At 41.9% G+C, this 26,282-nt stretch overlaps 1 protein-coding gene across 4 annotated transcripts in view; it reads left to right on the top strand.

The window, feature by feature from the left end:
* The window catches only part of TAFA5 (TAFA chemokine like family member 5), a 420,937-nt gene that overhangs the window by 372,866 nt on the left and 21,789 nt on the right, over positions 1-26,282 (top strand). For 2 of the 4 annotated variants that reach the window (XM_048501457.1, XM_048501459.1), the window contains one exon: positions 18,308-18,828. The exons of the other annotated variants lie outside the window; for them this stretch is intronic. In XM_048501457.1, the coding sequence (XP_048357414.1) occupies positions 18,308-18,337 (30 nt within the window). In that variant the 3' untranslated portion in view covers positions 18,338-18,828. Of the gene's footprint in view, positions 1-18,307; positions 18,829-26,282 lie in introns of those variants that run through there. 4 annotated transcript variants of the gene reach the window in all.

The following is a 26,282-nucleotide window of genomic DNA, read 5'->3' as shown; positions in this document are numbered from 1 at the left end:
AGCTTGATCTTGTCAGATATTAGAAGCTAGGCAGGGTTGGCCTTGGTTATATTTCCATGGAAGATCACCAAGGAAATTCAGTGTCACAGTGTAGAGGCAGGCAATGACAAATCAAATCAATTGTGAACACCTGTTGCCTTGAAAACCCTACACATTCTTCTTAAATTGGCTGTGACTTGAAAGCCGTTTCTACCACCAATTGCATACTGCTTTGTTATCATGTTCTCATACTTCTGTTTTGATAATTAGGATCTGCTGATCAATCTTTGTGGATGATTTCAGATTTGATTCAAAAACTGAACATCCAAACAGAAAGAAATGACAAGAAAATTAGGGAAAATTGCCCTCCCAAACTCCGTGTTCATTAACTGCATCTACCGTATATACTCACGTATAAGTCAACTTTTTCAGCACATTTTTGTGTCGAAAAAGCCCTCCTTGACTTATATACGAGCCACCCGCCGCCGCTGCTCATAGTCTCCCTCCCTCACCCACTTACTCATCTTTTTCTTTCCCCCGCAGGCTCCGAGGCTTGGCTTCAGGGAAGCTGCCACTCGGGCAGGGTGTCTCTATGATTTTCTTAAAAGGGCCATGCTCCAAAGATTACTTAATCTCTTGCTTGCAAGCAAGGAAACGCCACAGCAGCCAAGAGCTGGGGCTGCTGTGGGGATCCAGGAGGCAATGGGGGGAGCAATCCGGTGGGGAGCGGGTGCCCTGGCTCTTCCCTGCCCCTGCCTGTTTTGGAGTTAAGACCGTAGACTTATACATGAGTCAATAAGTTTTCCCAGTTTTTGGTGGTAAAATTAGGTGCCTCGACTTATACACAGGTTGACGTACCAATGAGTATATACGGTATTTATTTTTTTAAAAAATGTGTCACACAATTAAGTGGTATAAAAATAATGTGTTTACCTTTCAATCTACAATGAAAACCAAAAATTGGGCAGTCCAAATTCACATTGTTCCTGACAGCAATTGAGCATAATGTAGTTCTAGAAAAACATTGCCATTACAATTCCAAAGGCTATTTGCTGTAATTATGTAGCATTAGTCTCAATTTTACTTAAAGCAGTATTTCATAGAATGGTTTTAAATGCATAAATAGTAAATAATTGAAACAAATGAAGGCTTTACATGACTGTTCATTCACCAATAGACATTTTTAAAAGAAAATTAAGCTTCTAAACACAGCAGTACACTTCATGTACTTAACTCAGTAAATAAAGAAGGATGATCATTTGTGAGAAAAGAAAGCTTCCTTGAAGGTACATTAATACAAATTTAGCAGTATCAATTGAGTCCATTTATATTTTGTGTTTAATACCATTACCAATGATAGAAATTTGTATGTTTTCAGACAAACATCTGGGTTCTTTAATTTCTGTGAAATATAATTGGTAAAGCGACATCTCATATAAAGGACAAACTTACTGTATTGTGCACATAAGATTTTATTTGGCTTGTGCTCCTCCATTTGAGAAGTTCAGAATGGTTTCTGTAGTGTTCTTCCATCAAGGTCTGCAGCATTCAATGTCATTGCTGCAGCATTAAATGTCCCCATCCAAGTCATTGCCTGTTCTTAGTGCTTAAAAGTGCTTAAAAATGCACAGAGGCATTTTCCACACTGCATAATTAAACCAGGGAGAACCAGGATTAAAAATTGTGGGGTAATTTTATCCCGGCTCCTCCCTCCACATGGCTGCACGTTTCCATGAAGGAATTGAGTTAAGAATACTCACATTTTTTTCCCACAAGCCTGGGACTGTATTCACATTGGAAGTGTCCCACATTCTGATTGGCTGTTATTTTTGAGTAGCAGCTGCAAGCTGGAAGCTGAAAGCCTCTCATGCCCAGTGTACCGCGTTCTGATTGGCTGTTGTTTTTGAATAACAGCTGGAAGCTGAAAACCACTTATGGCCAGTGACCAGCATTCTGGTTGGTGGTTATTTTTGAGTGGCAGCTTCAAGCGTATCTCACAAGACCACAAGCACATTGTAATCTTCTCTTGTTTGTGAAAAGGCAGCATTTGTAGCTGAGTGATCATCCACTTTATTAAGGCCAATATTCAGGGGATTTGGGGAATCAGCATTAATACTGACTGAAAATACTGTGTCAGCCACATTTTGTAAACACGTAGAAAGTACACCGAGCATTCTCGGTGTTGCGTATTCTGATTGGCTGTTGTTTTTGAGTGGCAGCTGCAAGCACCTATCAGCATATTCGGTGTACCGCGTTCTGATTGTTAAGTTGCAGCTTGAATGAACATCAGGCGGGGAGATTCCAGGGGGATCTTCATTGAACCAGGGGGCATTCATTGAAAATGCTGGGGGGAAGAATTAGGACTAATAAAAGGAAACACTTCTTCATGCAGTGTGTGATTGGTGTTTGGAACATGCTGCCACAGGAGGTGGTGATGGCCACTAACCCAGATAGCTTTAAAAAGGGTTTGGACATATTTATGGAGGAGAAGTCGATCTATGGCTACCAATCTTGATCCTCCTTGATCTCAGATTGCAAATGCCTTAGCAGACCAGGTGCTCAAGAGCAGCAGCAGCAGAAGGCCATTGCTTTCACATCCTGCATGTGAGCTCCCAAAGGCACCTGGTGGGCCACTGCGAGTAGCAGAGTGCTGGACCAGATGGGCTCTGGTCTGATCCAGCAAGCTAGTTCTTATGTTCTTATGAGATCAGGCGGCTGGGCGGGGAAAATAAACTAGATCTGCTCCTGATTGGTTTTTGCACAGTAGCAGGCTGTAGCAGGCTCACCCCAGGATTTTTAAAAGAACCTCCAATTTGGTGATTTTTGAAAATCCCAGGATAAGAGAAATATTGTGGAGCAGCCTCAGAGCAGACCTGATTTTGGACCGGGAACCATGCAAAAATCTTGCACAAATTGGGATATTTCACTTGCCCATCCTGGGATATTTGGACCATGTGGAAAACGCCAGAGTTACAACCATGTAAAGTGATATATAAAATAGTGATCAATACTAAGCTGGAAAATATGCTTAAGGAAAATCATTTTAATACTGGTACAATTTAGTGACATCAGGATTTTTGTTTGTTTGTATATCTGCCTTGAAAGCTTTAGAATTTCAGTTGTTCATTTACAGCTGGGTTTGTACTTGAATCAGTCAATTGGAGAGCTTCCAAAGAAAAGGAACTCCTTCTTGCAGTCATCCATAGCTAAGACTTTTCAAGTTGTAGTTGATCAAGTGGATATCATGCTGGCCATACTTTAAACCATTAATGTACTCAGTGGTTACCCTAGTTGTCTACCATCCAGACTTTAAGGAGACCATTAGCTCCTAGTTCATGAACTCCCACAGACTGTTGTGTTTGTTGTAAAGTTATTGTTGTGACTTTATTGCCTCTTTAAAACATAGCATCACAAGTGCTGTATAATGCCTCATTGGTTTTCCTGTGTGGTTTTTTTTCTCTGACTTTATGCTGAAATGTATTTTCTGAAAGTTTCCTCATAGGAGGGGGGGGGGAGGATTACAGTTTACTTTCCCTTTCTGACACCCCAACCCTCTGTAGGCTGTTTATGTGGTGTTTGAAGGCCATTGGCTCCTTACAGAACTTCAGACTTCTTCATTGCTCTTTCCTTGAGGACTTTTGTAGAGTGTTTTCCACATGTTATAATCCATTGACTTTATCAAGTTAAAATTATATTCATTTACTGCTTACCCAGAAACAGGGAATGGAAAAAGGCAACTATAGTTTGATTTAGAATTGCATTTTATGAGATATATTATTTTTGGTTGTGAGTTGCTTTGGCAATCTTGTCTGTTAATTCTAAAGTACTGAAATATGCTAAAATGCCTAATTCCATCATGCCTAATTCCAAGAATCATGCCTAATTCCAAGAACACTCTAATAAGGAGGGTTGAGGGTTGAAAGGTGTGAGAGCAGTGCATCCTTTTCACATCCAAATAAACCCTTATCTCCCATTTTATGGTTTCACTTGAGGTCTTATTACCTATACTTTTCCTTCCAAGAGTAGCACTTCTAAGAGCTTGTTTTTGAGCCAGGAACTGAAGCAAAGAGCTATGGGTTGTCCTAGTCACTCCAAAATCTGGAATAAAGAAGCTGAATAAGTAGTCATCTCTTTAAATTCAAGACTGAATGAATCAATTTTCAACCTTTTTGCTGTGTTCGGTTTTATAAAAAATTTTCACTGATATGTGTGTGTGAGAGTTCATCAGTGAAAGGTCTAGACTGCATAATGTCACATGTGTTATTTTTTTGCATTACATTTATATCTTTCCACCAAGCATGTTAGGTGGCATACATAGGGATATTCCATTCTGTATTTACGATATCCATGGCCCTTTCTGCATGGGCCAAAAACGACGGCCTGGGGGCGGTAAAAACGCCGCCCCCAGGCCGCCGTTCGCACAGGCTGACTGCGCTCCCCCTCCCCCAGGGCGGCATCAGGCCGCCCTAAACAACAACCCTATAAAGGGTTGTTGTTGGGGGGAAAGCGTCTTCCCGGCGGCACGGTGCGAACCGCACCGCCGGGAACACGTTGTCTCCCTGCCCCGTCCCACTCACCTTGTCCCCGTCGTCGCCTGCTGGCCGTCAAAGCCCCGCCCACGCTGTCCTCCGACCCCTGGATGTCGGAGGGCAGCGTGGGCGGGGCTTCGACAGCCAGCAGGCGACGACAGGGACAAGGTGAGTGGGACGGGGCAGGGGCAAGAGGCGGCTCCGTGTGGAGCCACCTGCCGTTTGCCGGCCTCTGCTGAGGCCGCCCGCATGCGTGCATGCGAACGGCCTTCGCCTCCACGCCGGCAGAATTCTTGCCGGCGTGGAGGCGACAGGGAGGCCGTGCGGAAATGGCCCATATGAAGTTGCTTGGCTGAGGATTAATGACATATTATGACTAGCTAATGTGCTTTATAACAATGGGGGAAATTCTACTGTGATCTCCCCTGGTCTTAGTCCAACATTTTGTCAATTAAACCACTGATCTTTAGCTTGGGAGTTATGCTGGTGAATGACACAACCAGATCTCCAGTGGTAAGAGTGGGACTGTGTCAGAAATACAGACTGTCCCATCCCTTTATAAGGGAACAAAGTTTCATTTGGCTCAAGTGTCACTTCCATTCGCCCACCCCCCTTTCTTGACTGTTAATTTTTTTAAGAGAATCAAAACATTGGCATGAAGACAGAGACAGGAAAAAATAGGACAAGGAGGTGAAGAAAAGAAAGATGGGACACATACATCAAAATCACAGGTTGAGGTTGAAATACAGGTATTGAGTTTATTCAGGTTAAAATGCAGGCCCTGGGTTTGTTGAGCTTGAAATGTGTTTGCTGGGTCTGAAGGTAGTCACTAGGACCCAAACAGAACAAAGATTAAAACAAAGACTATATCACATTCTTTCTCCCACCCTGGACATTCCACAGGTATATATACTCCACTTGCTTTACTACCATCAGGTCCTCTGAAGATGCCAGCTACAGATGCAGGAGAAAATGTTATTAGAACATGGTCATGCAGCCCAGAAACCACACAACAGCCCAGTGATTCTGGCTGTGAAAGCCTTCGACAATATATCACATTGGTTAACAAGTCACACAGGCATGATTAGTATTTATACCACTTCCATTTGTAAGAATAAGTAGTACAACTCAGGTTATATATGCAAGACACAGGGTTTTAGAATGACCTGTAAACCAATGTAAATCTGACATCAAAAAGCAGCAGAGACTTAGAGTGAAACCATTATTATGTCAAATAGGGCTGTGTACCCTCAGCTGCTTCCTTGTGTAATTTTGTTGGTGTCTACTAGTGGCAGAGGTGCTGGCTGAGCCACTTTAGCATGCAAAGCGGCAGTTGTGTCCTCAGCATATTAATCCACAGCAAAAGTGTGAAAGTGAGCCTGATGTTTTTCTGTAAAGAGAGTCATAACAGTCCATTTTCATCTAAGGAGAAGTGGTGTGCTGTAGCTTTTTTCTCTTGTCAAAGGATTCTGTTAGTACTAAATGTCAAGAGTGTCCTTTACATTGGAAATGTATTGTGTATTACTTGCAAAGATCCAAAAAGTGAACAGGATGTGCTAAAATGACATTAAAATGCACATGCTGTCAGTATGAGGCAGTTATAAATATGCTGTTCAAGAGCATGCCTAATTCTCATAACAGTAATACTGAGTGTCTGATGCTGCAAAGAATCAAAGAGGTTGCTTTTTGTGAAAGGGAAGAATTTTTTGTAAATGCCAAAGACTTGAGTTTGTGTTGAGTTGGTACTAAACATAGAAACATGTAGTCCCACATAATTTTTATGTTTATCCATATTCTAGCTATTTCCCTTAAATTTATGTATGTACTACAAAATGACTGCTGTACATAGACAGGCAACTGCACGTATGGGCTGTTTGGAGAGGTGTACTATCTGCTTTTAATTATTCAAGTTTAATGGGCCAGAAATGTTTTCAGTAGGCCCTCCAAAAGCCACCATGTGGCCCAAGGCATTTATAGTCAGTTTCAACATATTCAATGCTGAATTAGAATTTTGTCCCCTAACATGTGGCAAAGGTGAGGAAGAAAAAGTGGGAAACCTGGCTGACAACATTAAAGTGGTGACTCCCAGCCAGACTTTTGCTTCTTTTGAAAAACTCCCGAAGTTTCTTTGGAGAACCTTCTCTGTGGTCTTTTGCTCACACGTTCTCTCTCTCTCTGACTCTCTCTCTCTCTTTGGCCCTTTCTGCACAGTGCAAATAAAATGTCTTGAGGATATTAAAAGAAGCATTTTCAGGATGACTCCTGCACAGATTTTTTCCCCCAAAATGTCCTCAGGACGTTTTATTTTAGCTCAACCCGAGTTTTTCAGACAGTACTAAATTAACTATCTTTTTCCTGAAGTCACTTTGAAAAGTCTTCCATTTTCTGTGCAGAGAGCAGATGTTTTATTTTTCCCACCTTCCTCCTTCCCAGCTCTTACATTTAGTTTGCACTGAGCAGTTCGCACCTGCCATTTTCTGCCCTTTTCAGGAGGCTCCGTGCTGCTGCCATTTGCAAAATGTTTCCAGCTTGCAGCTCATCCACACATCATTTCAGTGTATTAAGTTCATTAATAAAATTAGTTTTTTTCCTTGCAATCCCATGCATGTCTCTTTTTTCCTATTTTTTTAAAAAAATGGGATATCTTTGCAGTTACAATGTCACAATATGAGAATCACAGCAGATTCTCATTCGTGATGTCGTAGCTGTAAAGATATCTTATTTAAAACAAACAAAAAGAAAAAAATAAGGCATGCAGAGATTGCCAGGAAAAACCAACTTTGTTAATGAACTTTATACACTGAAATGATGCACAGACAAGCTGGAAGCAGAGGAAATTCCATGGGAACATTCTGCAAATGGTGGCAGCTCGGAATCTGCTGAAGAGGGCAGAAAATGGTGGGCATAAGCAGTTTAGAAGAACCTGAAAGTAAGAGTTAGTGGGAACGGTGGGGGGGAGGGACGAGAACTGCTTTCTCTGGCAACACTTTTTTTTTGTCTGTGCTATGCAGACAAAAAAGGGCGGAACTGGTTCTTTTTAAAATGTCTGCAAGACATTTTATTTGTGTTGTGCAGAAAGGGTCATTCTTTCTATGTCTCCTCTCCTTTTCATTATGCAACCATAACCCTTCTCCCTTGCTCCTGTTTATTAAATGAGATCAGTTTGAGAAGAAACAAAAAAAGTCCTCTTCATTCAACAAATCCCACAAGTCTTTATAAAAGGAGAGAGGGAAGGTCTATTTTAGCCAATGTCTAGCTCCAATGAATGGAAAAACAATTTAAAGCCTTCCCCGGTCTGGCTCTGATTGGCTAAATGGTCTGGCAATAAGGTCCCCTGGTCACTGAAATATTCCTTATAACAATGGTAGTGCCAACAATTAAAACATCTCAGGTAAGAGCAGAATCATTGGCCGTTTCTGCACGGCCCATTTATGACGGCCTGGGGGCGCCAAAAAAGGCGCCGTTCGTACAGGCGCCGCTGCTGCAACGCAGCAGCGGCGACCTGACTCTTCTTCCCTCCCCCCAGGGCGGCGTCAAGCCGCCCTAAACAACAACCCTTTAAAGGGTTGTTGTTCGGGAGGGAGCGTCTTCCCTGCGGCGCGGTGCAAACCGCGCCGCCGGGAAGACGCTGTCTCCCATCTCCACCCCACTCACGGTGTCCTCCTCGTCGCCTGCGGGGCGTCGCAGCCCCGCCCACACTGTCCTCCGACCTCCAGGGGTCGGAGGGCAGCGTGGGCGGGGCTGCGACGCCCCGCAGGCGACGAGGAGGACACCGTGAGTGGGGCGGGGGAGGGCGCAGAGGCTGCTCCGTGCGGAGCCGCCTGCCGCCTGCCGGCCTCCCCTTCGCCTGCTCGCACGCTTGCGTGCGAGCAGGCTCCCGCCCCCACGCCGGCAGAACTCCTGCCGGCGTGGGGGCGCCTCCTGGCCGTGCAGAAACGGCCATTGTTCCTGGCTGCCCCACAAAGAGGGCTTTAAACTTTTCAGAGCCTCTTTGGCAATATTTGCCTAGTTCAAGGTCTCTGTGAATTTGAAAGAGAGTTTTGTTGACATTTTGTTGTACATTTGTGCATATTGAGGCAACTTAATCTACATGGCAGCTCAGTAGAGTAACATTAGGCTTGCAAGGGATGTAATCTCTTATAAACAATTTAAACAACTGATAGCTGATGTCTTTGCAGAAGCAAAGACGAAAAAAACCTCTGAAGTTACATAGCAAGCACTGGGAATTTATTTAGCTAAGCAAGCACAGCTCCAGCCGTGCTGATATAAGAATCTAGGCAGGTGCAAAAATGAGAGTGTGTATGTGTATGTGTTTGCGTGCGTGCGTGCGTGCGTGCGTGCGTGCGTGCGTGCGTGCGTGCGTGTCCAACATCATTAGAAACAACTCCAATGAAAACAAAATGCTTGCCCAAAACCAAAGCAAATGCATTTTAAATTAAATGATAAATTATTACCGGCAGAAAGGAAAATAAAATTATTAAATGTAATGCACAGTGCAATTAGAAAGGTACATTCTTACAGGTTCCGAGTATCAAAGTGAGTAATTTCACAAAGGGAGCAGATAAGGATGGTTTTATGCAACTTTCTCACTTCAGCATAAAGTATTAAGAAAGACCATAGTCTGCTCTCGATGACGTTGATCAGGAAAACATGTTGTTAGCAATCAATGCAATAGCAAAAAATGATGATGCCATGAAATAAGCAAAAAAATATTAATTGGCTAATATGGCTCATTATTTTCACATAAAAAAGCCTGATTTCTTCTCTTGATTTCTTGCCATAAAAAGCTGATGGTTGCTAAAACAGGTTCTTCCATAAAATTAGTACTAAGTATTCACAGTATGGAAAGTTTCACAAAGAAAGGAGTAAAAAAAATTCATTTCAGACAACTAGTTTCCATCCCTCTGGTCCACTGAAAAGACATCACTTCCCCTAATAATTACCTAGTAGGGCTTATTTTGCACACTAAAAACTATAGCTATAGACAGTGCCAGATTAACCAAGTAGCAAAAGTAGCATATGCTACAGGCCCTGTATTTTCAAGGTCCTCACACTAAATGTTTGCAAACTGTCTGGTGAAATTGACATCTTGTTTTCCAAATATACAAAATGCCTTGTGCAACTATTTGTCACTCATAGTTACCAACTTCAGTGGGGAACATTTATTTTCAAAACTGAAAAGGATTAAAAATTAATTAAGGAGCATCATGGTTCAAAACAGATAGAGCAATGTCACTATAATGAGCACTGAATATTAATTTCTGCATGAAATAGACATTTCCAGTATCATCAACACATTTGTTCATGCCAAATCTAGAAAATGTACTTTTTAAATTGTAGTTTTATTACTTTTGACATTTGAAATTGATACCTACATGTCAGTAGTAATTACTGAAGTTTCAGACATTTCTGTATTTGGATGTATAACAAATGAAAAAAATTAAACTACTATGCAAGTAAATAATTTATGTTTTAGTATTAATGTGCATTTGAAAAAAAAATGTCGGGTCCCTTCATAACATAAACTACTGGCTGCACACTAACTTAATGCAGCTCTATCTATAGGTGAAAGAAAAGAACAAAATTGGTGCATTTGTTATAAAACCTCGGACTAGGAGTTGGAAGACTTGGATTTAGATTTCTACTATGACTGAAACTTAGTTAGTAACATTGGATGTGTCATCTCTATGTCAACCTAACCTGCCTCTCACTGTTGTTTTGAGGATAAAATTGATAAGAGAATTATATAAGCCACCCTCACCTTTTTGGAAGAAAGGTTGGCAGAATACATGTATGAAATCATCATAAAGAGCCCCATCTGCGGACTGAATCCACTCATGGGAATGGCAGGCCAGTCACACTGGCAGATTTGCCCTCTCTGGGGCACTTACCCCAGTAAAGGGACGAAACTACCACTGTGCAGCCACTGCTGCCCTCCGCAGCAGTAGGATGTGGTGTGGGACACTGTGGCAGCATCCCTGCACCTCTGCCACCTCTGGTGGAGCAGAGGCAGGCCAGGGGTGTAGCCAGTCAGCTTCCTCCCAGCCATCCAGTGTGGTCAGCTGCCTGAACTTGTGGATGGGTCTGTAAGTGATAACTATGATGAATCTTAATCAATAATCGAATAGATCATACTTAAATTTATTAATCCATTTATGATTTTTTTTAAAAAAATTGCTCATTTATTAACCTCAAGGCCAATTTGAAAGAATACAGCAGGAACTGTATTTTCCAAAATGGAAAAAATGTTTTGGCCTCGTTCCCAGACCCCTGCAAAGTTGATTGATATGTAAGGCATCCTGTGAGAAGTAAAGATTAAGGCTGAATCACCACATTTAATTCTTCACGATTGTTCTTGTGGGGTCAAAAGGACTCATGGGCAGTAGAGCTATTATTTGAGCCTTATGGTTATAGACACTGTCAGTCAGCCTTTATCCATGAGCCATCAGAAGTCAATCTGTTTAACCTGTTGCTTTAAATCCAGTACCAACTTAACTAAGCAGTGAATACATACTAAGCATTAGCTATATATAAATGGGTTTGGCCAAAATTGTGTTGTAAATACCATCTGAGAATGGCATCAAGGGACTGTGCAGTCATTGCCAGGTAACTACTGTGAGGTCATCGAATATTTTACTACTCAAACATCACTAATCAGCAACGAATATTTTTGTCTGTCAGACTTGATTGGGGAATGTTCTTCTCATTTTTGAAACATGACATTCCGCTTTGAATCTATTGTGATATTGAAACAAAAAGTAGGTAAACGGAGGGAAAACAGATAATGTACTTGAGGATGAAAAATCCTGAGTGGATGACCATTTTTATTACTGCATTCCAATGTAACTAAGCTTTAAAAAGTTATCTCAAGTAGGCAACAAGGAGTCCTGTCCTAAACATGATAGCAGGCTCTTATCTCAGACTGAATAAGAGAAAACAGAGAAAATAAAATTGTACCTTTGTTCCTTCTTAACCTGTGTTTTTATATCTGAAGAAGAGTGAAGCCTATTCCACTTTAGATTTCAAAAGAGGGAAACTTTTTTAACGAAGATTAAAGAACAGTTTCTTGAAACATGAAGAGCACTGGATCAGTATACCAAGGAAGATATATTATTAGGTAGCAGAGGAGTTAATTACATATTTCTATCCCCTAAGGTCATATTGATAGAATTTCTTTCCCAAGACCCACAAGAGATGTAAGATGGCTATCATTAAGGTTGTGATCTCACAACATATGCAGCAAGAACCAAAATTTGGGCTACACCAACTTTAACCCTTGAACATGCTCAGGATTTTATAAAAGTTGCTCCTTTATTTCAGCACTATCCCCATCTGCAGAATGAGACTGGTAATATTGATCTGCATCATAGGGCTGTTCAAAGGACTGTGATAAGATAACAAATGTGAAGCAATTTGAACACTCTAGATTACCATGTAAATGTTAAATGTATAACACTTGTAAATGGAAGGAGTATGTAAAGTGATTTCCTCCTTCTCCTATATCTGATTATCCAGGTGTGTGTATTGTAGTGAGTCCCTGACCATAATAGCTACAGACAGTTCGCAACGTTGCACCTTTTTTTATTTTTCTGAATCCTCATGAATTATTGCTTGTTGTTCCCACCACATATCGCACCTCGGCATCCTTATCATTTATTTTGTCTTCTTGATAATTTGGTAGATTATATCTATACAGCTCTGTTAAATGCAAATGAAACACTAACAGTATACATTCACAGGAGAGTTGATTTTACAGCACATCATGCAGTTAATGTTCTAAGCAAAATGGTAAATCATACCAAACTTTTAAAAAATCAATTAGGCTTCTGGATTTTGTTACTAAGAAGTAAAAAAGTGACAGAATTGAGAACAGTTAGTTTGCATCTATGTCCATTTTGATAATTTAGTGTTCATAATATTATTGCAGCTGTAGCCTGCCCAAGCCATAGGAAGCTTTGACTTCCTGTTGGCAGTGGCTGTAAATCATTGATGCAAAGACTGGCATTTCTAGCCAGCAAAAATCAGTGGTTACCCTGCACACACACAGCAGTTCATGGTGGCTTGATGCAAGCACAGTTGTGGTGAACTGTTTCCATCTATGACTGAGAACATGCAAAATTATCATTCCTAAGAAGAAGATTTTGGATTTATACCCCACCTTTCTCTCCCCACAACAGACACCTTATAAGGTAGGTGGGGCTAAGAGAGTTCCAAAGAACTGTGACTTGCCCAAGGTCACCCAGCAGGAATGTAGGAGTGTGGAAACACATCTGGTTCACCAGATAAGCCTCTGCCACTCAGGTGAAGGAGTGGGGAATCAAAATCAGTTCTCCAGATTAGAATCCACCTGCTCTTAACCACTACACCACACTGACTAGCTAATAACCCATATGTATGATAATTCTCCTTTTGTATGATAATTCTTCTTTTGTGAGGATTCTCAATCATGACCATCCTCTGCTGCCTCACCCCCACCATGTCACCTTGTTTGGGGAGATTGCCCCAATGCCTCAGGTCAGGCTGAGGAGCGGGGTTAGCTCCACCCTGATCCTTCTTTGCCCAGACCAAATGCCTTTTTCATGCACACAGGAAATCACTCCAGTTTCTTCGCTCTCTTTAAAAGTGCCTAGCCTGACCCCTTCCACCCTTCTTGCCCAATCATCTCCTTTCTCATTCAGCATCCAGCCAACAAGGCCCAACCAGAGTCATCCCTGCAGCCACTGCCCAAATCCTAGCTCCCCCTCCTCCTCCTCCTGGGGGGGAGGGGGAGGCATTCATTTCCACCAGATGTTCTAAAAACCTGTGAAATCCTGAAAACATGACCAATAATGAAACATACAATCACTTTTAGTTCACAGACTATGTCACATAGAAGGTGCTTGACTGCATCTATGAACTCATGAAGAAACAAATTACTCCGAGTATACTCTATATAGAGATAATTATAAAACATAAAGTTCACATTACCCAGTGTCAGTGGTAATTACTATGTAAAAGACGTCCAATGTATATTCATTTTAAAGGGATAGCAACAATTTTCAAGTACGACAGTACAAAGAAATTGAGAGAACTATTAATAATGCAGTAACTGATGCTCACGACGCACTTGGGTAGACTCTGGGAAGAAATCAGTGGGCATCAAAACAAGGTGTTGTTCCTAAACTAATTCATCATCTACTGTGTTTTACTGACCCTTTGGTGGATTCCGCATAGGCCAAGAACAGCGGTGTGAAAAAGGTGTAAACCTTTTTGCACCATTTTAAACCATTTTACATTGTTTTCACACCACTGTTTTTGGCCCATGTGGAATCCGCCTAAGATACAACAGAAACTACTCAGAGATGGATGGAGGGTTTTTACTTTATTGATTACTGACCGCGGCTCAAAGTTGCAGCCATTTTTTTTGCATCCATAGAAATCTGTATGACTTTTTAAGTATGTATGTTATCACAGGGGTCACAAGGTGCAATAGGATACAATGAGGATACAATGAGGCCATACTTGCGGTGGTGGTAATGCCACAATTATGTAGGGCAGTGGTGGCAAACCTATGGCATGCATGCCAGAGGTGGCACTCAGAGCCCTCTCTGTGGGCACGCGCGCACAGAATTCTCACCACGCCCCCCCCACACATCTAGACTGGCCTGGGCCACTGAGCACGACTTGCATGCACCGCAGCGAGCAGGGAGGACTCGGCTGGCAGGCCTCGTGCCTTGCTCTGGGCGGCTGCTGCCCGACAGGGGCAGAGGCAGAGGAGGTGAAGATGCTAGAGAGGCGCAGAGCAATGCACACGGGACTTGCTGGAGGCTAGAGCAAGCTGATCCCTGCTTGAGGGGGTAGGGTGGAGGTGCTGAAGCAGCACAGGGTAGAGCTGCAGGTGTGCATGCAGAACCTGCTGGAGGCTGGAGCAGGCTGGCTGCTGCTGCTGCTTGAGGGGTTGAACAAACAAAATGTGTGCTTTTCCAAACTCTGGGAAAATGCTCAGACCCAAGCCTAGGGAGGAGGAACCGAGATGCATTTAGGATTTTTTTAAAAAGCACACCAAGGTCTTTGCTAGAACTGCTTTTATTTTTCTGTTCCTGTTGCATTTTTGTGGGAAGTCAAGTGCTGTGATGACATGTGAAGGAAAAACTGCAGATCAGATTGCTGGTCCACCAATTTAGCTTTCCTGAAGTTATCCCACCCCTCGCACTGCATTCTTACTTATGATTGCCTTCCTTGACTGCCTTTTTACTTCTATTTGGTGGTGGTGGTGGGGTTATTGGGTTTCGGAAAGTGAAGGTTTTACTTCCTTCTCCCCCCACACCCCTCCCCCTTCCCCCACCAGCCCCCAGTGTGATAATAGTGAAATTATTTCAGGGAGATTATTAGCATTAAATCTAATACCTAGTTTTGGGGAAGCAGTGTAGGTAACCCTGTTAAGCGCTGTTAAACCCTACTGATTTTCATGGGAAGAACTAAAGCGTGATCCTTTACCTGGGAGTAAGCTCGGTTGCTGGCAATGAAGCTTGCTTCTGAGTAAACCCTCCTAGGGTTGTGATTCACCCATTTGAAGCATTGCACAGTTGCTTCAAAGCAAAGCCACCAGCTACCACCAAGCTTACTCCCGAGTAACGCACACCTCAGATCCAACCTTTTTTCTAAACTAAAACCTCAGTATTCAGATTAAATTGCTGTGTTGGGACTTTGCGATAAATAAGTGGGTTTTACGTTGCAGTTTGGGCACTCAGTCTCGAAAAGATTCGCCATCACTGATGTAGGGTGATGCATTCAAACAGGAAGTATAGAGCACTCCCTACCACCACCCATGGCATGCTTCCCTGCAATCCTTATCTCCCAGTGCATTTCTCCCACCCTGTATTGTCTTATGAGAGGAAACCATGGCAGAAAGAAGTGCCTGGGGAAGAGGGACTGCCGGATTGTGAATCACAGAAGGCAGTGGTTTGCTTTTTATTTTTATTCAATCTTCTCACCTGTTTTTTCCTTTCGCCTACCCATTTTATCCTCAAGTCAACCCCCTTGTGAGGGAGGCTAAGCTGAAGAAGACTTAAAATCACCCAGTGAGTTTGATGGCAGGGTGGGTATTTAACCACTACAATACAATGGTATTCTGGGTTCAGCTGTTCTCAACCAAACTTCCTTTTTGCTTTTAAAATTGAATCCATTCCCCTAGACTCTTATTCTGTACCCGGTCCAGGCAGTTCCACATCGGATATGTTCCAATTATAGCTTCTTTAGCCCAGAGCATGTCATTTGAAGTACAGGAGAGAAGGGAGGATGCAGTTTGCTATTGTGCTGTAGCAGAAAATGCAAGGCCAACCCCACAATTCCTGCTGGATCACCCTCTTTTCTTCCCAAGTCAATGTGCAGCACAACACACCAGGTGTCAATATGCAGCACAACACACCACAAAAACTAAATAAGTGTGACATGAGGTTTAGCACAATAACAGCAAGGGAGAAGGCAGGGCACTTCTATTAATAATGGAGCATAGAGATCATGATAGAGCTGTTCTTTAATAATGTTTAAAAGAGCTACAAGGAGCCCTGAGAGACGCTTTATAGATAACTGCAATGGGCATTTTGCCCAGCTGTGCCCCAGAGGCACGGCTACTCTGGCAGAGTAAGAGCAAAATTGAAATGGAAATTGCTTTCTTTGACAAGAATGGGTATCTTTTGAAGCAAGGTTTCAGCCAGCCCTGAAACTGGGAGGGGCGGGAAGTGCCCTGGAACCCTTGAATCTTCAGAAAAGAAACAAACAACTGTGCAATTTTGTGCAGAGTCTACAGCTCATTAATTTCAATTGCTTTAGACCAGCATTAACTCTGCATAAGATCATCCTGCAAATTTCCTCTTTAGAATTCTTTTCTGAGTTCTCACCAATAGGAGAGTGGATCTGCCTGACAGGTACAACAACAGAGACTTAAGTTTGTTATAGCATTTCTTCTAGAAGATTGTATTTCAGACTGGGGGGTCCTATACAGAAATATAGGTAAACAGAAAAAATCCTTATTTGTCAGAAAATTAATTGTTTATACTGAAAACAGTGGCCTGTTTAACATTCTAAATAGGATAGGAAGTTGAATTTGAGAAGCATGGGCATCATGCCTCCAGGTGGTGTCTGGAGACCTCCCACTATTGTAACTGATCTCCGGCCATCAGAGATTAGTTCATCAGGAGAAATGGCTGCTTTAGAAGGTGGACTCTACGGCATTATACCCCACTGAAGTCTCTCTCCTCCCCCAAACCTGCTGTCCTCAAGCTCCCTCACCACTGAAATCTTCAGACATTTGCCAACCCAGAGCTGGCAAACTAGAATCATGTCTTAAACCACTAGATGAGCAATAAGCTTACAGCTTTAAAGAATTGGTTTCCTGTTGAATAAAAGTCAAAAGCCAAATAGAAATGAAATTATTTATTTTTCCAAAGTTCTTTATTTTAAATCCCAAAATCGTTGCACTTTTATTTATTGTGACTGGTTTCTACAGGTGGTGAGGCTGGTCATTCACCAGGGCCCCAAGACAAGCAAAGTCCCACTGCTACTGGTGCTGTAGTCTTAAGAAGACCTAAAACCAATAATTGTTGGTTTGAACACCAGCCTTTTGGGAGTGAAGGTCTACTGAGGACGCCCTGTTCCCACTATCTAGAGACATCACTGCTTGGCACCCTTGTTCCTAATGTGATTCAATAATGACTTTCTTTCACTCAGCTGATTTGTATTAAGCTGCAGTATCATGCTTTTTGCAGATCCTTCAGTCCATGTATCCTCCTTGACAATGACTTTTGTACCATTTAGTAAAAGCATTTGTAAAAGTCCTTTTCGAGCATTATTATTTTAGCATTCCTAGCTCACTTGCTTATGATCCCCATTCTGTGTAAGAAAATGGGCCTTCTTCCAATCTCAGTGCATGGGATTTCCAATGCTACACACTCACATGTACTGGAGGTAGAAAACTGACAAATTGCCATATTCTCACAATATGGCAAATTCATACATTGAGAAGATCACACACACTGCACTCTCCTGGTGTGGGCAGTTAGAACTCCAAAATTGTAATGACTGTAAAAGGGTAAGGTGACAGGATTTCAAAGACAAGGGAGTCATCCTTGAAGGACACGGAAGTGCATCCTAGTTGCAGGAGCTGTTTCTCCCTTAATCCATCTGTATAGAGGTAAACCAGAGTATGGTTGGCAATGTATAGTACAGGAACTGTTGGCATATTAAGACTTTTGAAATATTTTGTTTGAAAGAGTTGAACATACTTGTCAGGCTCTAGTCTCAATTGTCAGATCCAATGATATACAGTTTGACCCAGCCTCCCTTTCCATTTAGGGGGATGTTAAGGTTTGTCTACTTCTTCACTGTGTCAGAGTTTCAGTTTGCCTTGAGTTCATAACATTGTTGGATTCAGCATATATCTGTGCAAATTATACAAGGAAGATTGTGCAGTTATACTGAAGTAGCTCTCCAACCTGTGAGTATGATAGAATACTACAATTTGAATTTATTAATGAGATTCCAGTTGTCTCTTACATAGCTGGGAGGGGGATTGCTGAGGCCCTTGGCTTCTCTGTCAGCTGCACAGGGACTTAAGGGTGTTGCACCTACATAAACCATGCCCCTTTCCCTAGGATGTGAGGAGAGCTGGCCTCGGCCCCCATGCCTACTCACTACTGATTGGTTGTGCATCATGGTCCAATTGTAGCAACAATTGGTTGGGATGCTATAGTGTGTTTGCTGGGAATGCTAATGCTGTAGTGGCCACAAAACCTACGGTCAATTTTTTTGGCTTGTTGCAGGCTAAGCAGACACTTTATGGAGCAGCTTAGCAGTTTATGGAGCAGCTTATGGAACAGCTTAGCAGCACAGTTACACCACAGCTAGCCACCTCGGTACAGGCAGCCTTCAGGATTTCTCTACTCATGGTGTAACCAGCAGATGGAATTCTTTTAACATTCTTCTGTTAACAGACACAAGGAAAGTGAGCCCTCTGCTGATATTTTTTTGCTTTTTCTAATGTCACCATTAAAATTTAAAGCATCATGATCATGACACATATCACATTGTACCGTATTAGTTTTGGGGGGAAAGTTTATAGTTTGCCAGAATGAAGATAATTACATTCTTAAATTTGCATTTAATATCAAAGACCTGAACCTAAGATTACAAGAACATAAGATTACAAGATCAACACTAGATAAGAAATAAATTGTAAAATCTGTTTGAGCTGTAATATTTGTGTTATAACTTAATGAACATAGATCATGTCTTTTACTAAGGGTAGTTAGAAATTTAATTTCTGGTGGGCATGGTGCAATTGCAAGATACATAGTTTAGCAGTGCTGACATGCTTGCCTTTGCATGCTTGCCTTTGGAGATCTCATCTTCTTAAAATACTGTAATATGTATTTTTATTATTTTTAATTTAGTAAAAGTGCTTATGATTGGTGAAGCATGACTTTTAATGTTAGTCTTTTATAAATGCAAAACAGCAGAGGTTTCTATTAAAACACTATAAAATTGTAAGGCCCCTCCCACACATGCAGAATAATGCACATTCAGTCCACTTTCACAACTGTTTGAAAGTGGATTTTGCTGTTCCGCACAGTAAAATCCAGCTTCAAAGTGCATTGAAAGTGTATTATTCTGCATGTGCGGAAAAGGCCTAAGAGAAACAATGTTGGCAACATTTTGCATACTGGGTTTTACATGTGAAGTTGAAATCTAGATCTGCCTAAATCTTTCCTGTATACACATTCAACCCAAAATTATTCTGTTTTTTTGCCATCAAGTCACAGGTGACTTATAGGGATCCCATGGGGTTTTCAAGGCAAAAGACATTGAGACAAAAGAAATTACCTGCCCATGTCTTGCAACCCTAACTGATTTAGTAGTCTCCCATCCAAATACTAACCAGGACCAACCCTATTTAGTTTTTAAGATCTAACAAGATCAGTATAGCTGAGATTCAGGTCAAAGCAGATCTTTTCTGCGTATACACTCAACCAGAAATTTTTCTAGAGACAGCAGTATTCTTAAGGAGTCTTTATTGAGGTCTATGCAACCCTGGATTCCTTGTAGTAAAACAAAGAAGGTTTCCAAGTACCATGAAGGTGATTTTAAGGGATTTTAAGGTGTAACTTTTAGACCCAAATTACTTATATTTGCAGCTTGTAGGCACCTGTGGAATTTTGACACAGGGCGATGGGCATAATCACAAAATGGCTAACACAGGAAGCAGAAGCAACTATACTCTGTCTCACCAAAAGATAACAGTAAAATTGTGACTTCATTCGCCACATGTTGGGCCATCTTTCTATTAGAATGCTCCTTTTGGGTCCTCGTTCCTAACAGAAGAAAATGTCAGGGAATACGATTTCAAGCGCCATCCAAAGGGGGGGGGGATAATCCACTTCTGGAACCGGTGTGCTAGCTCTGCTGACAGATTTGGCTTCCCTGGGACACAGGATCGCCCAGCAGAGGGGCAATCCTAGTGACTAGTGGCTTCTCCCGCCGCCCTGCCTGGGGCTGGAATGCCGAACAGCCCCAACACTGCTGCCATAGTGGGGGGCAGACCAGGGAAGGAGCCTACATGAATCAGCTCACTCATGGCCTTTGCCAGCATTATTCTGGCAGGCCACAGTCTGGACTTAAGCCAGTCTTTTGGCTGGCATAAGTTCACTGCAGCCCATTGAGACTTCTCAGCAGCGGGGATGTTATAGCACTTTGTCAACCTCGGCCTCCCCACACTGCCATCAATCCTCTTTTGGAGCGGTGAGGCAGGCCATATCGGCACCACAGCCCGCCATGTCCTGTGTGGATAGAGATTCCCATTTTATGTTCTAATAGCAAAATCAGCAAAATCTTTGGATACTTAAATCTGGTGACTGGCGCTATGAATATATATAACTGAAGTGTTCTGATTCCAGTTTATGAAATTAGAAAATTCCAAGAGATTTGGGGGGGGGGGTGGAGCCTGGGGAGGGTGGGCTTTAAGAAGGGATCTTAGAAGGGTATAATGACATAGACTCACCTCTCCAAATCAGCTGTTTCCTCCAAGTGAACTATGGCTACCAAACTCCAAGTGCAGGCTGGATATCTTCTGGAATTGCAACTTACCTCCAGAAAACAGAGAGCTGTTCCCCTGGGGAAAACAGCTGATTTGTATGGTGGAGTCTAAAGCATTATTCTCTGCTGAAGTTGTTTCCCTTCTCAAACCTTCCCATCTCTAAGTTCTACCCTGAAATATCTAGGAATCTCCCAGTTTTGAGTTGCCAATGCTAGGGGGCAATGGAACTCTGTAGTGGGGAGATTTGTTTTGATTCCAGGAGATCTCAGGGAAAAGGGGAGAGGCTATCAGAGCTTTCAGGAAAGGGAAATAGTGGGGGGGGGGGAATGAGCTGTACCCCCCAAGTCCTTCCAGATTACCACTTATATTTCAAGCAGAAGTTCTGTTTAACAAGATGCTTTTTTATCTACACAGCCAGTCAGAACCCCTGCTGGGCAAAAGTCCTGTCTAGCCCCACCCACTTTCTAACAGCATGTGGTGCTTAGTGTCATTTACCATGATGCCCAAGGGACCTTGTAAAACACACTTTAGCTGTCAGTTCTAATTGGATCACTAAAATGGTTACTTATAATGGATTCCCCAAATTCTTTGAATGGTTTTACACAGTCAGCTCTCAAATCATCACATTTAGAATTGGACCCAGTAACTAATCTGCAGCTAGTGAAGAAACCTCAGGACACCAGTAACATGGTTCCATTCTCTATTCCCAGATAATAGATGAGCTGCTACATTTTGCACCAGATGCAGTTTCCAGATTATCTTTAGTGAAACTGTAGAGTGGGTTACAGTAGTATAGCCTTGGGGTGGCTGATCAGTCATCTGCAAATGACACCAATTTGCTAACTAGATGTAGTTAGAAGAAAAGTATTTTCACTTCGTAATCTGTTTGCACCATGATCTGTTTGTGTGAATGTTGTGTAAGCATGTGGAAGTTACTATGTAATGAAAAAAACCATGCAGTTGGATGGTAAGGCATGACATTTGTCATAACTATCGTAATTGCATAGAAAGACCTGTGTTAAGGCAGTGTCAAAGAACGGGGTTTTTGTTGGGACATGGACAGTTGCTACATTAACAGGAGTTAATAAATAAAAGTATTTCTTTAAAGTAAAAGTCCCATCTGTCAGATAGAAATTCTACCTTCAGGATCAAAGTGGAGGTATTACCAGATGTTGGAGGAGATAAGGGAATGGCTTCTTTCTGCAAATGCTCTTTTCCCTCTCTGGCTTTCCCTCTCTAAACAGTGCTTCAGTTCTGCAGTTATAACTGAGGTCATCCCAACATGTGAGCCTGCAGGGAAGAACTGACTTGTCTACTGCCTATTGGCAGGTGTAGGAAGTTGTCTCTGAGGGTTGGACCAGTGGTGGGATTCAGCAGGTTCGCACCACTTCAGCAGAACCGGTTGTTAAAATGGTGCTTGTAAACAACTAGTTGTTAAATTATTTTAATCCCACCACTGGAACCAGTTGTTGAATTATTTGAATCCTACCACTGAGTTGGACTCCTCATCTCCTTCCCACAGTGCTCATTCCTCTGGCCTTGTCTCCTTTTTAGGGTGTTTTGGGGCATGTTGATGAGTCAGGAGCTTGTCTCTGCCCTATCTACTTCCACAATAAATCAAGAAAGTTTAGATGAAGCTGCAATGTCTGCAGAGATGCCCCATTGGTCTCCCTAAATAAGAGCCAATGATGGGGTAGAAAATTTTGCAATGCAATTTTCCCATGGACAATTTTTCACCCCATGTATTTTCTGTTTATTTAGATTGTTAGGGCTGTTGTGCTGCAAATAAATCATATTAGATGGGCTAAAAGTGGTGTATGAAGCATGGACACACCCCAGTGTTTAAAAATGTGTCTTTTAATTGTGTCATTTAGTGGGCGAGCAAGTTGCAGGAAGACTAGTGAGAATATGTTTCCCATTGAAACCAGAAAGAAATGACTACCAAATATATTGATTGACCCTGAACAAAATTACTGTGCTGTGAGAGACCCTGATGTTAATTAATGCTGGTACACTACTTTGACTGCATGGAGAAGAAAGATATATGCAATATATAATATGTAATATATAATATCTCACCAGCAAAGTAAGATGCACGCAAGATGATGCCCTCCTTCATTCTCTCAGAACATAATAGTTTGCCCATGCTATTCTCAGTGTTAGACAACTACCTGGCAACTATCTCCTTCTGTTACAGAATTTATTTGCAAGATGACTGAATCTTTTTCCTTGTTTTATTTGTGTGGTCTCTGTGTGTGAGCACCTTGGGTTTGGGTTTTTTGTTTTTGTTTTTTTGTAGCCCGAGATTCAGCAATTCTGAACATGTGTTTTCTCTGGAGGCAAAACTTTATCACTGTCATACAGATGGAGAGATCTGGGTTTTCACCTATTTGTGCCATCTGGACTTCAATTAATTCTTCAGACTCTACCCATTGTATTTGGTGGTGTGTTCTTATAACTGTGAAAACTTTGTGCTTGCTATAGTTTCCCTGGGAAGTACCCTATCAAACAAGGATCTAGAGTAAACATATAAAAGTTCTTTTACAACTTGGAGCTTTTAAAATCTCTTTAGGTTTATTTCAACTTGACCAAGACTGTGTAAGGGAAGATAAATATATTGCCTTAGCAACATCAACAAGATATCTACAAATTTTGCCTGTCATTGGCCAAAACTAGCGTACATGAAGGACCCAGAACCTTTTTATCAAGGGGGGGGGAGGTTGTCTATGACATCACACAAGGTTCCTTACAGATGCAGGCAGTTATGGTATAAGGCCTTCCTCTTTCTGAGCTACACAGAATTGGGGGGGGGGGTTAATAAATTTTGTAGTAAGTTTGGAAGCTATTAGGGGCATCTCTAAAACTAATTGCAGCTTGGATAGCCCAGTTTAGCCCGAGCTTGTAGAGACTGGGAGCTAACCGGGTTGGCCATGGTCATGGATGGGAAACCACTGGGGAAAATTGAGATTGCTGTGCAGAAAAACACAATGGTTGCTGTGTGGAGGTTGTGTTGCAGAAGAACACGACTGCACTCCTGTCCAGAACACCCTGTGGCTGGAATTTCCAGGAGTTGGTTGTGACTCAACATTACATTATTCCTGTAAAGCTAAAATGATGGCATAGGCAAGACCCCAGATCATGGGAATTCTGTGACCTTTCATCCTAGCTTTCCAAATCATTCAGAACTAGTTTGTGTAATACTTTACTGATGCACACAATAAATTACCACCTCACACATAATTTCTATGAGTGAAAGGAAGAGCATTCTGGCCTCTGTCATCAGCCAGAGGACTAAGGGAGGGTATGTTCCTTGATTCCCTGCAGAGAAGAACACAATCTCCAGCAGAACACCAACCTGGCTTCAGTTACCAGCCAGTGACTAAACAGTACTGATAACTTAGTTCCCCACAGCCTCCCAGAAAGAATTCTGTTTAAATTACCAGTTGCTGCAAGGAACAAAACAGACCTATCAAGAGCACAGATTAAACATCAAAATGCCCAAACATATAGACATAATTCAGATTAGGCTATAATGGAAAGAAGGAGAAATGGACCATTTAACTCCTTCTCAATATCACTAATCAAAATGGACTTTCCCATGCTCTTATTAGCAGTTCCAAAGAGAGGAGAAAGATACATCCATATTAACTTGTCTTTTTACCCTTGAAAGCTATTAATAATGGTGCAGGAAGCCCAGTTTTGAACAGTGAAACTGCAAGGAGAAATGATTAAATCTCATCTTCTCTTCCCTCATGGCCCTGATCTGAATCACAGCTGTGTGCCTGCATAAGCTTATCTTTAACAGACTTGTATACTTCCATTGTGTTTGTTTTGGGAGTTGATATTGCAGAAATGATGGGAAGAACACTCTGGACTATTGTCAGCAGTGAAAGGGCTGCAGGCTAGTTACACCAACTCCATCCAGGCAAGAACACACTGAGGGAAGCACAAGACTGGCCCCATTTCAATATACATTCTGACTTCATCCAGGCACTGTCAAATTGACTTCCCTTCACAACCATCTCCCCATTCATTCCTCTCCCCCTTACGCTTCTTGTCTTTTCAGTTAAGCTTGAGGGGAATCACTGTGAGCCACTTTGGAAGACAGGTTTCTTTGGGGGGGGGGGGGAGACACAAAAAAGGATAGACAGACTTAATTATTAGTGTATATATCAACATACGGTAAAGGTGAGACTAATGATCTATTCAAAATTAAAAATGGAAGAATGTAGGATTATTGACGTTCCATTTTGTCAACCAGTAGCAAGCTGGTGATTGCAATTTTGAACTCCTGAGCAAGGAACAAGCCTTTATCTTCCCTATGTTTTATGCAAACAATGTTATAAAACAGAGGACAAGTTTAAATGCTAATGAGTTCCCGCAATTGATCTGTTGTATTTGATTATCAATTCAGAAATGCACCATAATAAACAGCAGATAGTGAATCTCCCTGGATTTGGCTAATAATAGTGCCACATCAGTATCCACGTTTCTGTCTTCCCTCAGGCTTGTTTGCCTTCCCAGTTCATTATATTTCATCTGTGTAGCTGTCCTATGACCTACTAAGGTCAGTAAGATACCTGCCATTAGAAAAAGCAAGGAACAGAATGCAAACCATATTCCTAATTTAATGCATGTTGACTGTCTCCGTAGCTTTCTAAAATTTTCATTTTAATGTATGTACGAAGTCACTGTTTTGCAAGATTTGTAACAAAGCATATATACATGCCACACAAGGTTGTATAACAAAATTATTTTGTGTGATATTGACATTTGAATTTGTGTGTATCTACAGAGCACTACAGGAAAAATCTTCATGCAGTCGATGCACTGAATCACATCAAGATTGCTTTTTTTGCAGTGTTTTTAATTAATTTATCCATAGGTCTGTTCCATCTGTGTCTTATAGCATTTCAACAACTGGATTACTTCAATTACCGTCTTCTTACAACTTCTCTTTTTGGTCTCAGTCACCCAGCACTGAGATTTGCCAAGGTAGACTGGTTGTTTTAAAATGTTCTTGTTTCCCAACCTTTCTTTTCCCTCCAATTCTACTTTGGTAGTAGCTGCAGAAAGCAAACATGATGTAGTGATTAAGACTAGAACCTGGGAAATCCAGATTCAGATCCCCACTCATGCCATGGAAGCTTGTTGGCTGACCTTGGACCAGTCATACACTCTCAGTCCAGACCCTGGTAGTATTTGCATAGGAGACATCCAAGTAAACTAGGGACATGAAGTGGAGGCAAGCAATAGCAAACCACCTTTCAAGGACTCTTACCTTGAAAACCCTACAGAGTCGCCATAAATCAGATGTGACTTGATGGCAAAAAAAGCTCCCCCCTCCTTTACACTTTTCTCTTGGCTCTCTTGTACGTCAGCAGTTTAGGGGTGTATGTGTTTAAAAGAGAAGCAGAGGTCTGTGGGTCTTGTCTCTCCCAATGTTTCTAGCCTGTGTTTTGGTATTGGTAGTCACATTCCCTTACAGTAGTTTTGTTTGACCAGGTATTCATGTAGAGCATAGGTGTCAAACTTGCGGCCCTCCAGATGTTATGGACTACAGGTCCCATCATCCCCTGCCAGCATGATGCTGGAAGGGGATGATGGGAAATGTAGTCCATAACATCTGGAGGGCCGCAAGTTTGACACCTGTGATGTCGAGCATTGAGTGCTTACCTTTCACAAATTTTTCAAAGCCATGAACT

This window comes from Sphaerodactylus townsendi, linkage group LG06, assembly GCF_021028975.2.
Source record: "Sphaerodactylus townsendi isolate TG3544 linkage group LG06, MPM_Stown_v2.3, whole genome shotgun sequence".
NCBI classification, from domain to species: Eukaryota; Metazoa; Chordata; class Lepidosauria; order Squamata; family Sphaerodactylidae; genus Sphaerodactylus; species Sphaerodactylus townsendi.
Note: the sequence above shows the minus strand (reverse complement) of the source record. Positions and strands in the feature narration are given on the sequence as shown.